Here is a 15553-nt window from a genome sequence, read left to right as displayed (position 1 = left end):
ATCATTATTATTTCTGTATTGGGGAGAGAGAGAGAGAGGTGCCTCTGAGTCAGGTATCCCTTCACCCCTACCCAGCCTAGGTATGGCACTAGGAGCATTTTCTGTTGCTTGTAGTGAAGAGGTTAATGTGGAATGTGATTCTCGGAATATTTTCTGTAGAAGGTTTTGATTACTCACTACTTGACAACAATTTCAGCATCAAGAAAGAAGTTTGCACAGATTGCCAAGGTATTTTCCCGGCGCAAGCGGACCAGCAGCCGAACTTTACTTCCAAGTGTGGGGAGAGACCAGCTCTTGATATCAGCTGACCCATTAATAGAAGATGAAGATGATGAAAGACAAACTCAGGTAATTAAAAATATTTAAAATTCAGAAATGTGGTCATAGAATCTTGGCTTTTATCTTTGTTGAGGCACAAATGCAACAGCGTAGGAAACGAGATAGATTTAAATACTGTAACTTCCACATGACCTCATTTATTTGAATTTGAATTCCCAACATATATGAAGTCATTGGGTGTTATTCTGTACTGTCATACCTCGCCCAACACAACAGTTAGGTTCCTGAGTTTTTTCGTGTACGGCGAGATTCATATTGGGCGAATAATAGGCCCTATGGGAAAATAGGGGTTAGGTTCCCAGATCCTCCCAAAAAAACACTTTTTTACCAAAAAGACTGAAAAAAAAAAACAATAAATGAAGTACCAAACACACATTTTATTTAACTACAGTACTAGTATGTATCTTATTTAGTTTATTTGCTGGTTGGAGAGGGCTTGAAATACGAAGTGATGGGCCTCTGACTAGCCATGGCTAAGATGAAATCAAGAGAACGCAAGGGAACCACGTCTGCACACAACAACAGCACAACAAGGAGAGAGCGAGTGGCACGAGGCAGCGTGCTACCGCCAGCCCTGGAGCGAGTCCAAGACACTTGGGAGGGGAGGTCACGTGCATCCACCAGGACCAGCGGGAGATTCAAATGGAGACCAAATCGTGCAATTGCGAGTCAAAGTCATGCTCGGCAAAATATGGTATATTTTACCGATTCGTGTATATGCGAGATTCGTATTTGGCGAATTCATGTTCGGCGAGGTATGACAGTACAGGTGTCCCTCGGTTAACGATCGACTACTTAACGATATTTCGCTCATACGATCCCTCCAAATTAATCCCTATTTTTTGGTTAACGATCGCCAAAATTCGGTTAACGATCGGATTGACCAATCGCAATCGCGATCGCAATCGCGATCGCAGCGCCTCCATCCACCCGCGGCCCGTGCAGTAAACACACCACAGTCTTTCCCGCTGTTTTGATTGTGCAACAACAACTCTATCACGCCGCTCTAAACTTCTTTTTGTGCTTATTTGTGATCAAGTGAACTTAGTGATGGCTTCCAAGCGACCCAACGATTGTTCTCCACCGGGAGATAAGGCTAAAAATCGAGAAAGAGCATTGGCCTTGATATTAAGTTGAACATTGTGACTCGTCATGAGGGTGGTGAAGGGGTAAACTCTATTGCTCGTGCCCTTGGTTTATCTCAATCAACTGTATCAACAGTTCTCCAGAAAAAGTACAAGTGAAGCAGCAGGCCAACCAAGTCACAAACCTGCACAAACACACAACAACTCGTAACAGGGAACCGATTATGGAAAAATTGGAACGTTTGCTGAGGCTATGGATTGAAGACCACACACACCGCCGCATGCCTCTTTCTACCCAACTCGTTACTACTAAGGCACTGAGCCTGTGGGAGGACCTGAAACCAGAATTCAACATAGGCGAGACAGTGTCCTTCAAGGCCAGTAAGGGGTGGTTTGAACGTTTCAAACATCGTGGGAGTCTACACAACCTCAAGGTTAGTGGGAGGCAGCGAGTTCGGATCAACCGCTGCAAACGCCTTCAAGCCTTTGCTTAAAGAGCGCATCGAGGAAGGAGGTTATTCAGCCAAGCAGGTTCTAAACTTTGACGAGACAGGCCTGTATTGGAAGAAGATGTCATCGAGAACGTTTATAGCAAAGGAGGAGAAGTCGGCACCAGGATTCAAGGCATCTAAAGACAGGTTAACATTATTGGTGGGGGGGAATGCCGCTGGTGATCTTAAGCTTAAACCATGCCTTATTTACCATTCCCAAAACCCAAGAGCTCTGTCTGGCTATATTAAGGAATATTTGCCCGTAGTATGGAAGGCAAACAAAAGGGTGGATGACGACTGTTATCATGCAAAGTTACGTGACAGGATACCTCTCCAAATTCCTAAAAGAATATGCTGCCCAAAACAACATTGCTAACAGATTTCTCTTGCTGTGTGACAACGCCCCAGCCACCCAGAGAGCATGAATGACTGGGCAGATAATATTGAGGTCATGTTTATGCCCCAAACACAACTGCCCTCATCCAGCCGATGGACCAAGGAGTCATCGCTACTTTCAAGGCCTATTACCAGCGGCGCACCATGAAACAGCTGTTGGCCTGCATTGACACCCCTGACAAGCCGACCATGAAACAATTTTGGAAGGATTATAACATTAAAAGGGATCGACAACATCGACGAGTCATGGAAGGAGGTGTCCAAGTCGGCAATGAATGGATGTTGGCGTAATTTGTGGCCTGAGTGCGTGGAACGTAAACAGGAAGTCCCTGTCGATGTTACAGCAGTAAGGAAAGACATCGTTCATATCTCCCATAAGGCAGGCTTCAATGAGGTGGACGAGAATGACGTACAAGAACTGCTGGACAGTCATTCTGAGCCTCTCTCCAACGACGACCTCATGGAGTTGGAGAAACAAAATACTTTGGAGGAAATGGAGGAGGACAAGGAGCCTGAAAGAACCCTCTCCGTCAAGATTTTCGAGGAGATTTTAATCATATTAACCAGGCCATACATCTTCTCCAGGAGAATGACCCCAACCCAAACCGAAGTAATGGCGTGACTAATGCTATAGAAAATGACATGAAAGTGTATAAAGAACTATTTGAGGCAAAGAAAAGGATGGCAAAACAGACAGTCATCTCATCTTTCTTCAAACCACTCACCGCCCAAGCAACCCCATCCACATCCCAAGCAACCCCATCTACCGATCAAGCAACTCCATCCACCTCCCAAGCTACCCCATCCACCTCAAAAGCAATCCCATCTACTTCCATAGGAGTCATCTCGTCGTACTTCAAAGTTCGTCCTGCTACCTCGAAAAAAACTCCACCCACTTCCAAAACAACTCCATCCACCTCCAAAACAACTCCACCCACATCCAATCTATCCTTCACATCCACCGTAACCTTGAGTGACGATGAGGAGAGCCTGGATGACCCACCCCCACTGGAAAACGTATTCTCTCAAGAATTTGAAGGGTTTGAAGCAGCTGACCGAGTTTGGGTCGGGTGTGGGCATGATGAGATTTAATCCTCCAAGGCCCTGTGTCCCCTCGGGGGGCACAAAACAACACACTACGCATATCACATCCACTCCTCAAGGTAAGTACTACCAATTCTAAAGGTGTAAATAACAACTAACAACATAGAAAGTGTCGTTTATTTACGCATCGCGAAATACATGTATGTAGTTGATAATTTCAAATCCCTCAGTTAGCGATCGTTTCGGTTAGCGATCTGTTTTTGGGAAACGTAACCCTATCGTTAACCAAGGGATACCTGTATATCCATCTCTCTGATGTCACTCCTTCTGGAAGCATTCCTTAAGCAGGTGCCCAAAGCAGAAGAGTCTCTACCTCCCCTATCCAGACATTCCCTTCTTGGTTATTCAACTACTTAGTCTCTGCTAAAATCTTTTTCACACATGTGTTCCTTTACCTCATCCCTCCTCTCCTATTACTACCTTCAACTTCACTCATATGCTCTCTCTTGATAAACTCTTCTCTTTTCATTCTCAAAATAAATATAGCCACAATCACAATTTTATTCCCTTTCACCCATTCCACCACATTACAGTTTACACTATCTGCTATGGCATTCATTCCACATTTTCTCATACATTTCCCTATGACTGTAAGACTCCCATTTCACACATGTCTCTCATGTCACTGTGTCTACAGACTGTATTCATGATTGTTGTGCCTTATTCCACATCAAGGTGTGTCAATGTTAGCAGGAGAATGCTATTCCTGACATTCATCTTTAAATCTATTGACACACTTTTCTCTGTCAAGACTCTTGCTCCTATGGTGCTCTGCCTTTACAATCCTCTCCCTTATTGGATGCTCTTGATGATATAGATTATCTATCTATATGTCATATACAGTGGTACCTTGACATACGACTTTAATTCGTTCCGTGACGATCATTCTATATAGAAAAAATTGTATATCAAATCAATTTTTACCATAGAAATTAATGGAAATAGAATTAATTCGTTCTTGTGATATGAATTTACCCCCCAAAAAATTAACATGCTTTAAATACCAACCAAATATAGATTTAATATAAGATAAATACAATGTTTATTGTATGCATGATATAAATGTACTATATTGCCCAAAATAACAACTTAACCCGCAAAACTCGGGTCACGTCGATAGACGTTCATCATGCAAGACTCGGGGCATGTCAATAGATGTTTATGCTTTTTACGGCTATATTTTGGCTATTTTCTTCCCGTTTTCTTTGCTTGTCAGCTGCCAACATTCATCAGGAGTAAACATATGCTATACATCACTGTCACCAACTCCCACGATGGATGGTGGGAGCGACAGTCATTTCACAGTGTCCGATTCCGCCACCTTGCCTTACTTCTACTCCTCGGGTCTCTCGCCATGTTGCGGGGAGACAACTTTTGAACGAGAGTGGTATCAGAACAGGAGAGAGAGAGATAGAGATAGAGATAGAGATACAAGGGGCCCATTTTCTATCGCTCAAGCCAAGGCCGCTGAACCCAATCAGATGCAAGGCCACATACACCAATGATACCTCTTCATTCAACCTGTGATATTTTGGTAACCATAACATCTAGAGACTTCTGGTTCTTTGCATTGAAAAGAGGAAGAGTTGCTTGTGGGCAGAACACCATTTGTACTCATTCGTTTATTGAATTTCCAAGTGTAATCAGTATGTGAAAACAGGCTATTTTGTGTGTTTCTCGTTAAACTTTTACTTTTGGGATCACTGACCTCGGGGTGTTGTGTTCACTAAACTTAAGAAAAAATACACACTGCCATGGAGCACAGACACATACATGCACAAAGGATGAACAATGATAAACAACGCGGGTGGAATGTTTGGGTGGATGCGGGTAGCCGAGCGATCACTGCGCCACCTACTGATGGCTATTCATATCTTAAAAATATCTTCGTATTTCGAGGTGTAAATTTTATTAAATTTTTCATCGTATATCAAAAAAATCATATGTTGGGGCGTTCGTATCTCAACCGCCGCTTAACGAAGGGGTTACATTCCTAAAAAAGCCTTCTTTAAGCGAAACTTCGTTAAACGAACCGATTATAACAAGTTTAACCCCTGACTTGAACTTCTATTGAGAGTAAACAAATTGAGAGTGCATCATAGTACAGTGAAAGGTTTAATAAAAGTAAAAATTATGAAGTTAAACATTTAGGCAGTTTAATTTAAGTCATTACAATGTACACTAATATATGTATGTACGTAACTTTGTAATGTTGATGATCTTAAATTTATGAAGGTGAGGGAGAGTGAAACGGGAAAAACACGAACCGGCACCCTGTGGCATGTAAAGAAAGGGCGCATCATTATATCACATACAAAACTTATGTACCACATTTCCACAAGGCTTTCCATTTTATCCAATGTAGAGTCACAAGTTCAGGTGGTTCTTTTAGCTTGCAAGGAAGATATGGTCTCACCAGCTTTCTTAATAGAGTCTGTTGACTTGAAAATAGTAGAGACAGTAGATGGAGTCAAGATGGGGGTGAGCAATGCTATTAGTTTTCTCGCCTCGTGTCTGTGAATAATATCCAGCTTTACTTCGAGAGTAAGAGACTTCCTGGTCTTCTTAGCAATGCTAGACGAAATTGCAGGGCGTTTTGGTGGTAAGTTGAGTGAGGGAAGACAAGCTGCTGCTGACGCTGTTATTGTTTTGAACAGGGGGAGTGAGTGGTGCGTGCGTTGTCCATGAGAGGCACTGGTGTATTCAAAAGCCTGTCGGCTTGCGTGATACCGCGGTGCTTTCAAACTAGGAAAATATTACCTGGATAAAACTTTGTTAAGCGGGGGTTGCCTGTATATATATATATATATATATATATATATATATATATATATATATATATATATATATATATATATATATATATACATACATACACAGGGGATCCTCACAATTCGAGTTAAGTTTCATCGGTCGAATCAGTGTTTATTCGAATCGTGAAGCAATTTTTCCCATAAGATACTTAAGAATTAGGGGGGATAGGGACCAACCCCCAGCCTAGACCCACCAAAACATTACTATAACCTCTATAAAACACTAACTTAGACTAAATCAGTACTATTAAGGGCTTCATTTATATCTAACATTTTTATTAAACACATTAGGGTGCTGTACAGTACATTTTTGGAAATAAAAACACTTGCATGATGCAACGGTCTTGCAGTACTTGTCCCTGTTCTTCCAAATTGTTGCTACTGTTGATATAGGGACACCCATTTGCACTGCAACGACACTGTGAGCTCTACCTGCCTCACACTTTCTTATAAGCTCAAGCTTATCTTTCAAAGGCAGAAAATTGTGCTTCTTAGGGCTGGGGCTGGAGGTGGCTTTGTGCGGCATGGTCGAAGTGGTGTGGAGGCAGGAAGTGGAACGGCAGAGCGTGGCCTGCCTGGATGACAGCTGGGGCAAGAGTGAGCCTGAGGAAGTGAAGCACAGGGTAGCGTTGGTTTATACTTCGGCCTGGCGGGCTGGCGACAAATTTGAGGTGGCAGCAGATTTGACTGGGTGGGTGGTGCACAAGATATGAATGTCGAATTGGCGAGTCAGTCGATCAAACCTTGTGGATTAATTAATTGAGTTCGAATTGGCGATAATTCGAACTGCGAACGGTCAAATCATGAGGATCCCCTGCATATATATATATATATATATATATATATATATATATATATATATATATATATATATATATATATATATAGATATATATATATATACAGTAATACACCACTTAACGAACAGGATAGGGAGTGTCAAAGCTCTTCGTAGAGCGAAAATTCGTTAAGCAGACGTAATTTTCCCATAGGAAATAATGGAAATGGGGGGATGCGTTCTGGGCTAGTCTCCAACATACCACATGGGTTAAAAAAAAAAAATTTTTGTATATACGTTTGGCAGCATATTGGGCCACCAGTGTACCACTACTTTTATGATGTCACATGAGTCATTGGAAGTTAGAGGAGCTACGTACAAATTCTCTCACATTCTCGCATTTATGTTCACAAAACAACATTTCTATTAGCTTTTTGGAGCTGGATCCAAGATTATTTATCGTTAGAGCAATCTCTTGCAGTGAAATGACATCCATCAACGCTTGGAGGGACGGTGACAAGGTTGCTTTCAGGTTGCTCAGAGGTTGCTGGAAACACCACCTCTGGAGGTGGTGTTACTGTCTTATACTTGTATATGCATTTATGTTCACAAAACAACATTTCTATTAACTTTTTACAAACCTAGCCCGAAGAAAGGATTGTTTTGTAATGCATAAAATGAAATCTTACATGGAATACCAAAAAATAAAGCAGAGACGAGATGAGCCACAGACGAAGCAGGAGACTTGCGGCCACTCGGCCGCTTCTTCTTCTTCTTGTGACCCCTTTAGCCTGCGTGTTGTCTTTCCCCATGATATTTGTTTCCACTCCTCTATTGCCTGCTATAATGGATATCATATCTTAGTATTCATATACGCTCATGCCATGAGGATAACCTCGACTCTGTGGCACTGAGTGACAGTGAATTATTAATGAAATACCATGGATTTCATCAGTAATTCACTATCACTCAGTGCCACGGGGTCAAGGTTATCCTCATGGCATGAGCGTATATCAATACTAAGATATGATATCCATTATAACAGATAAGAGAGGAGTGAAAACATAAACATCATGATGAAAGTAACACGCAAGCAAAAGGGTCACAAGAAGAAGAAGCGGCCAAGTCGCCACAAGTCTCCCACTTCATCTGTGGCTCATCTCATCTCTGCTTTATTTTTTGGTATTCCATGTAAGATTTCACTATGTATTACAAAACAATCCTTTCTTGGGGGCAAGGTTTGTAAAAAGCTAATAGAAATGTTGTTTTGTGAACATAAATGCATATATAAGACAGTAACACCACCTCCAGAGGTGGTGTTCCCAGCAACCTCAGAGCAACCTGAAAGCAACCTTGTCACCGTCCCTCCAAGTGTTCATGGATGCCATTTCGCTGCAAGAGGTTGCTCTAACGTTGTTAAAGAATCTTGGATCCAGCTCCAGGAGCGCTAGAGACAGAGGCGGGGAGCCAGCCAATCACAGCGAAACTACCGCGTTCGGTCCCTCACCCGGCAAATTCAAACCCAGAAAATTCTCTAAAACGGATGTGGTTGTACGTTATGCGGATTTTTGGTCTAACTTTATATAGTATGTTAAACTGGAAATTCGTTAAACGAACCTTCGTTAAGCGAGTATTATATATATATATATATATATATATATATATATATATATATATATATATATATATATATATATATATATATATATATATATATATATATATATATATATATATATATATATATATATATATATATATATACCGTATTTTACGGCTTACAAGACGCACTTTTTTCCTAAAAAATACCCTGAAAAATACTAGTGCGTCTTCCAAGATGAATGTTGTATTGTAAGGCAGCATCCAACCTCAAGTGAGCTTGGACACTTGACAGAAAGCGACCTGGATTTGTATGTTGAGTCATCACATTATGATGTTAGCTTAAGTACCATTTAATTTAGCCTTTTATATTATGTAAACTCAGTACTTATTTATTTACAATACCATAATTCTTCCTGCAGCCTACTCAGCGTTTGGAGAAAACGGGCCGCTCCCTCGTCTCATTGCAACACACAAATACATGCACACGAACGCACACACATCATGCCAGGTGCCTTTATACCTTTATTAATAGAACATCCAAGTGGCTTACTCATTCAAGCAAGAGTCAAAACTCCACTTGTGAATTGTATTCACATTGATAAAGCCTATGAAGCACGACTGCAAAATAAAATAAATACAAACTGCAGCACTGACGTGTTCGGTTTCGGCGATCGGACAAGTGATTCCGTAATGTAAACAACAGGTCCAAAACATGCCATCGCCCGCCACTAAAACAAGAAGAGATGGACTGTTTCACTGTGTATATGTATTTACCTATGGTGTTTTTATTTACATAGTAATTTGTGGTGAGTGCTCCAGCAAATTTGTAATGAGTGATGAAACAATAGTGTCTTGCAGACTCCTTGCTTCTTATGTTTTTGTGTTCAGTGGTCGGGTATATGGTGAATGCGTTCTTGTATGAGAATGACTTTTTTTTTCTTAGAAATTTCTTTCAAATATTAGGGTGTGTCTTCCAAGATGCAGCGTCTTGCAAGCCGTAAAATACAGTATGTACAGGCAACCCCGCTTAACGAACGTTCACACAACAAAATTTCGCTACAACAAATGTTTCCTTTTACTACCATCTGCTCGTTTAACGAACACCAAACTCGCTTTTACAAAATTTTATCCAGGTAATTTTTTTCCAAGTTTGAAAGCCCTGCTGTATCACGCAAGCCGACAGGCTTTTGAACACACCAGTGCCTTTCCTGGACAAAACGTGCACCACTCACTCCCCCCTAGTTCAAAACAATAACAGTGTCAGCAGCAGCTTGTCTTCCCTCGCTCAACATGTCACCAAAATGCCCTGCAATGTCGCCTAGCGTTGCTATGAAGACCATGAAGTCTCTTACTCTAGAAGTGAAGCTGGATATTATTCACAGACACGAGAGAGACAAGAAAACTAATAGCATTGCTCACCACCATGGCTTGACTCCATTAATGTCTCTACTATTTTCAAGTCAGCAGACTCTATTAAGAATGCTGGTGAGACCATATCTTCCTTGCAAGCTAAAAGAACCACCCAAACTCGTGACTCTGCAATGGATAAAATGGAAAGCCTTGTAGAAATGTGGTACATAAGTTTTGTATGCGGTAGAATGATGCGTCCTTTGTTTACATTCCACAGGTTGCCAGCTAGTGTCTTTCCCGTTCCACTCTCCCTCCCTTCATAAATTTAAGATCATCAACATTATAGAGTTACTTACATACATACATTAGTGTACATTATAATGACTTAAATTAAACTGCCTAAATGTTTAACTTCATAATTTTTACTTTCATTAAACCTTTCACTGTACTATGATGCACTCTCACTTTGTTTACTCTCAATGGAAGTTCAAGTCGGGGGTTAAACTTGTTATAATTGGTTTGCTTAACGAACATTCGCTTAACGAACATTTTTTTAGGAACGTAACCCGTTCGTTAAGGGAGGGTTGCCTGTATATATCAGCCACACAATCTCTCATGAGGGTGGCTCAGGCAAAGCACCACACCTGTATACACACCTTATTCACACTCTAAGCCTTCCTTGGTGGAAAGACGTAGTCTTTTACACCACCTTACTATACTTCAAGAACTTAGACATAGCGCAATTGGCCACATACTTCCATTGCAAGAACCAATAGCAATTAGATCTAGATTTTACAATTGACATTTACTTTTTATACCAGCAGGTGGAAGGAGGGGTGTCTGCATCACCAAGACTACTGCGATAGAAGCTTGCCTCTCCCACCATGATGCACTTAGGACACCAGTGTTGAACCTTCTCCCAAGACACACAGTAGGCACATACACATTAATGCTGTCTTATTTTCTAGGAATACTGTATCCTAAATTCACGAAAACATTATCACAAAAACGGAAAAGAAGAATTGTGTTGAAAGTTTGTAGCAGTTTGCTAGCTCTTTCACTCCTCCTTCAACTGAAGAGGTTCACAAATCAAAAGATGTACTGTATTAGCTTTTCCTTTTCTTACTGTTAGATATTTTTTTTTTTTGTAGTAATTGCTGAGACCAATTCCTGTGTTGAAAATCCCAAGAAATTTATACTGTACTTAATATCTCCATATGTACAATAATTCTAGTTATTTTAAGAATGTTATTATTTTATTGTAATAACATATTTTTATAATTTATTATGAACATAGTATGTATAGCTTGTAGCAGGAGATCTATATTTATTTATACAGATTTGAGTGTCCTGGCATATATTTTTAAGGATTATATACATTCTTTTTTATAAATACATATATACATGGTTGATTTTTATTTGTATTCTATTTTCAAATCATTCTTGTTAGTTAAAGTATGTCCTCACAACTCTGTATATGTATCTGTGACATGGAATGCTCAAGTAGCTAAAAAATGAATGAATAAATAAAAGTTTGAAAAAGTTGAGAGTAGACTGCTTATGAAGCACTATTGTCTGGTGCCATAAAGCACCACATTGCTGCAGTAGAAAACTGAAACATTAATGATTATTTCAACAATTTTTTATACAGTATACATGTATGCTAGATTTGATATTATATATGGATATTGACTATTGAACCTCATTTGCAGGATATAGAATGATTAAAGTTGATTTTTTTTTCATGTGCATAACCATGTTCCTACATTATTGATATATGCATTTTGGCTTATTTGTATAATAAAAAGTATCACTTGAAATATCTAATTGATATTAGAAATGTTCTGCACTGATATTAACTTATATTCATACACTCAACTTACATCAACCAATCAAGTTAAGACTCATCTGAATTCCTCACTACTAGAATATTCCAATTTGCTATTTGGAGTATGAGCTCATCCACTAGTAAGCCTACAGCAACACATGATTCCTGGTACCTATATTCTTGTTCTGTGGGTACAATGTCGCATATGTCAATGATATGAAATCTCACAATTTTCCACTTTGAAGTGCTGTGAAAAAAAAAAAAATCATTATATATATATATATATATATATATATATATATATATATATATATATATATATATATATATATATATATATATATATATATATATGCTATTCCAATGTCAGCATATTGCTAGGACATCTTTGAAATGTGCTTTGCAAAAATAACACACCCACAGCATCACTGACCAGCAGAGATGTGGTATGAGCTGAGAGCTGGTGCTGGTGTTGGTGCTGCTTGGACACTGTCACACCATTGGGAAACTTTGAATTCTTGCTCTGTTATTTCTTTCATTTATATAGTATCAGAGATATTTATTTTCTGCTTCTTAACTTGATTCCTGGAAATATGTACATAGTTTATCATGACTCAAACAAATTTATTAAAAATATCATCACATCTGACACACCACCAAGAGTTTTCAAGACACTCCTCAATCATCCTCATCATCCATACCCATCATCCCTGTAGTGCTAAACAGGATCTTTCGTCTCTGTCAGTACATACTGTAATTACACGTGTAGTAAGATGTTCGCTAGCTTCTGCCACTTTCTTTGCATTTTACTTAAAATTCCTGATCTTTGAATGTTTCAACAATATTGTGATATTCAGAGATATTTTTTACTTTGTCCTTCTTGAGGTTAAGTGTTTGATATTAATATTCACCACTAAGAAGATATTTGTGTACATAAAAAAGAAATTGAAATTTATATTTCATATTTTGTTTATTGGAGAATTTAGAGAAAATTCATAATGCCATGGGGTCTTAGAACTAGGTGGGTATTATGTTGTAAACATTCTTACAAAGCTATACATTGATTAGTTTTCCTGAAATGAAGTCTCAATTAACATTGATATCTTCAGAAAATAAATTCATTATGATAAGGTTGCATCTTCATACATTTCATCTGCAGTCGAACCTTTCTAAAAGTGAAAACCAGTCTTCACATTTCATAATGATATAGTTTATGGTGCACATTCTACTACTGTATATATTCCTTACCAGCCATGCACAATGGCATTTCCAAGCAGTAGGCAGCCAAACAGAATGATTGCAAAAGCTTTCCAGAGTTTTATTATTTGTTTTTATTGTTTCATTGCCACAGAGTCAGTATTGCACTGCACCTCCCAATGTTTGTTTTACTATGATGCCAATGAGAATGTTGCCCATGTTTGGAACAGCAGTCTCCAATATTGGCCAGTTGTAAGATGATTATTACTGTATCTTGTTATTTTCATTGAACTTTGTTGTCATTGGAAGTACATTAGAATCAATGAGCAAGTGGTGGTTACATAGCAGTGTGGGGATTGTGGTGACTGTGATGGGGGTGGCAGAGAGGACTAAGGCATCAAGGAAAGAGCAGGTTTCTTAGTTCCTGTTCTATTCAGGATTGCTATAAGTCTTGTCAGCATTTACAATCCATCTTAATGTTTGAATTTGAAGAAAAACTAAGAAATGTTTAGGATTGTAGCAGATCACTTCTGCTGTGTATTGTAAACATTACTCAAGGTATTCTTTTTTTTTTTTTTTTTTTTTGTGTGTGTGTGTGTGTGTGTGTGTGTGTGTGTGTGTGTGTGTTAATTACTTTATTCATCAACTAGTATTTATGAAATTTTTATGTACCAGAATTTGTTCTATATTATATAATTAAAAGGGCTAGAATTGTATTCTACTCAAGGTGGTTTGATAAATTCCTTACATAATCACACCAGTTAATTATGGACACTATCTGGATACACCATTCCAGACTGCCTTATTTTGTGATCCACTGGTATTGTTAAGTTACATTGATAACAACACTTATTTTAGTGCTTGTGTTCAGCAGAGTTCTGTCCTCATAATTATTACATGAGAGCGTGCATGTTGTGTATCCCCTCCACCATGCACCATGAATGAGTCGTTGCAGATTGAGAGTTACAATAGTTTTATCCTTTTGAGTACAAGAGTTAGCTTTAGGGTAACTGAACAAATAGTCAACATCAACTTATCGATATGTATACCTAATAATCTATGGCATCTTCAGATATTTATTTCTATATAGGTAATACTTGTAAGTGTCATTTGCCTGGGAAAAAATAATGCTATGTATGCTTATGCCATGAATGCATGTATGAAATGTGACATTATTATGATGTCATAAAATCTTGTGTATAAATACTGAGTTAAGAATATGGAAACCAGTCTATTGTACTTGTTGATTGTTTAAAAATTGATAGAAAAGGTAATATCAATCAGCAGCTAGTAATTTTCATTTGCCATTCGAGTATATCCAACAGACATTCTTGAATAACTGGATAATGATATGGAATTAGAAAGATGGTTCAGGTATGTCATGATATAGAATTGTTTTTGAATAAAGATGTATTATATGCAACTGGGTGATTGAATCTATATAACTGAGATAATCTTAAGAGTTAAAGAATACATGAAGAAAAAAGACAAAAATATGTGGGATCACTTATTTATAAAGAGGTTATAGCTTGAAAATAACAACTTAGTGTAGTGTATAAAGGCAAGAAGGATGATAAAGACTTAGTTTTTCTTAGAGAGAGAGAGAGAGAGAGAGAAATGCCATCCAAGTCCCAGATAAGCCTGAATTTAAAGAATGTGTTTTATCAAGAATTCTAATAATACCATTCATCCCTTTGAGCATGTTCAAGATCTTCGTTGAAACAGGTCTCATAACAGTTTGATATCTACATAAGTGTGTAATTCACTGTTTGATCTGCTGCAGTCTCTGACGAGACAGCCAGACGTTACCCTATACGGAACGAGCTCAGAGCTCATTATTTCCGATCTTTGGATAGGCCTGAGACCAGGCACACACCACACACCGGGACAACAAGGTCACAACTCCTCGATTTACATCCCGTACCTACTCACTGCTAGGTGAACGGGGGCTACACGTGAAAGGAGACACACCCAAATATCTCCACCCGGCCGGGGAATCGAACCCCGGTCATCTGGCTTGTGAAGCCAGCGCTCTAACCACTGAGCTACCGGGCCGTGTGTGTGTGTGTGTGTGCGTGTGTGTGTGTGTGCGTGAGAGTAGAAGCCTACAGACCATTCATAAATAAAACTGAAAAAATGTAGAGAGATTAGAAGGACCAGCAGGGGAACATGGTCTTGGATTGCTTAGGAAGACATTAAAGTATTTTTTTATTTATTATAAAAATTACATATTTGTATTTGTTAATTCTTAAATCTACCTGATCTTGCAGTTCTTTAACCATCTTGGTGATATTGGTACTGGTACAATAGTTTAAGAAGAATCATGGGCAAATGCAATATGTACTTAGATATGTATAAAGTGAATGTTAACAGCTGCTAATTGATAATGTTTTTTTTTTTTACGCAAAGAAAGTTAGTTTCTTGAAACCTGTGCTAAGACACAAATATAGGCAATGTTTATACATACATCTAATGCTTTCCTGCAATGTTAGAAGGATGACAATGTGGAAGCATTCCTCTCCCTTGAATTTCATACTGTAGATGTGGAGAGGCAACTTATCAGCACTATG

The 15553-nt window shown here is 38.8% G+C and overlaps 1 protein-coding gene across 5 annotated transcripts in view; it reads left to right on the top strand.

Moving 5' to 3' along the window:
• The window catches only part of LOC123514251 (CUE domain-containing protein 1-like), an 81733-nt gene extending 67312 nt beyond the window's left edge, over positions 1-14421 (top strand). For 4 of the 5 annotated variants that reach the window (XM_045271996.1, XM_045271998.1, XM_045272000.1 and 1 more), the window contains 2 exons: positions 197-348; positions 10780-14421. In XM_045271996.1, coding sequence (XP_045127931.1) covers positions 197-348; positions 10780-10824 — 197 coding nt within the window. In that variant the 3' untranslated portion in view covers positions 10825-14421. The remainder of the gene's footprint in view (positions 1-196; positions 349-10779) is intronic. The other variant, XM_045271997.1, reaches the window with a different exon arrangement.
• The last annotated feature ends 1132 nt before the right edge of the window (positions 14422-15553 follow it).

The sequence above is a fragment of the Portunus trituberculatus genome, chromosome 37 (genome assembly GCF_017591435.1).
Source record: "Portunus trituberculatus isolate SZX2019 chromosome 37, ASM1759143v1, whole genome shotgun sequence".
Lineage (NCBI taxonomy): Eukaryota > Metazoa > Arthropoda > Malacostraca > Decapoda > Portunidae > Portunus > Portunus trituberculatus.
The sequence above is the reverse complement of the archived record's forward strand: the minus strand, read 5'-3'. Positions and strand labels throughout refer to the sequence as shown.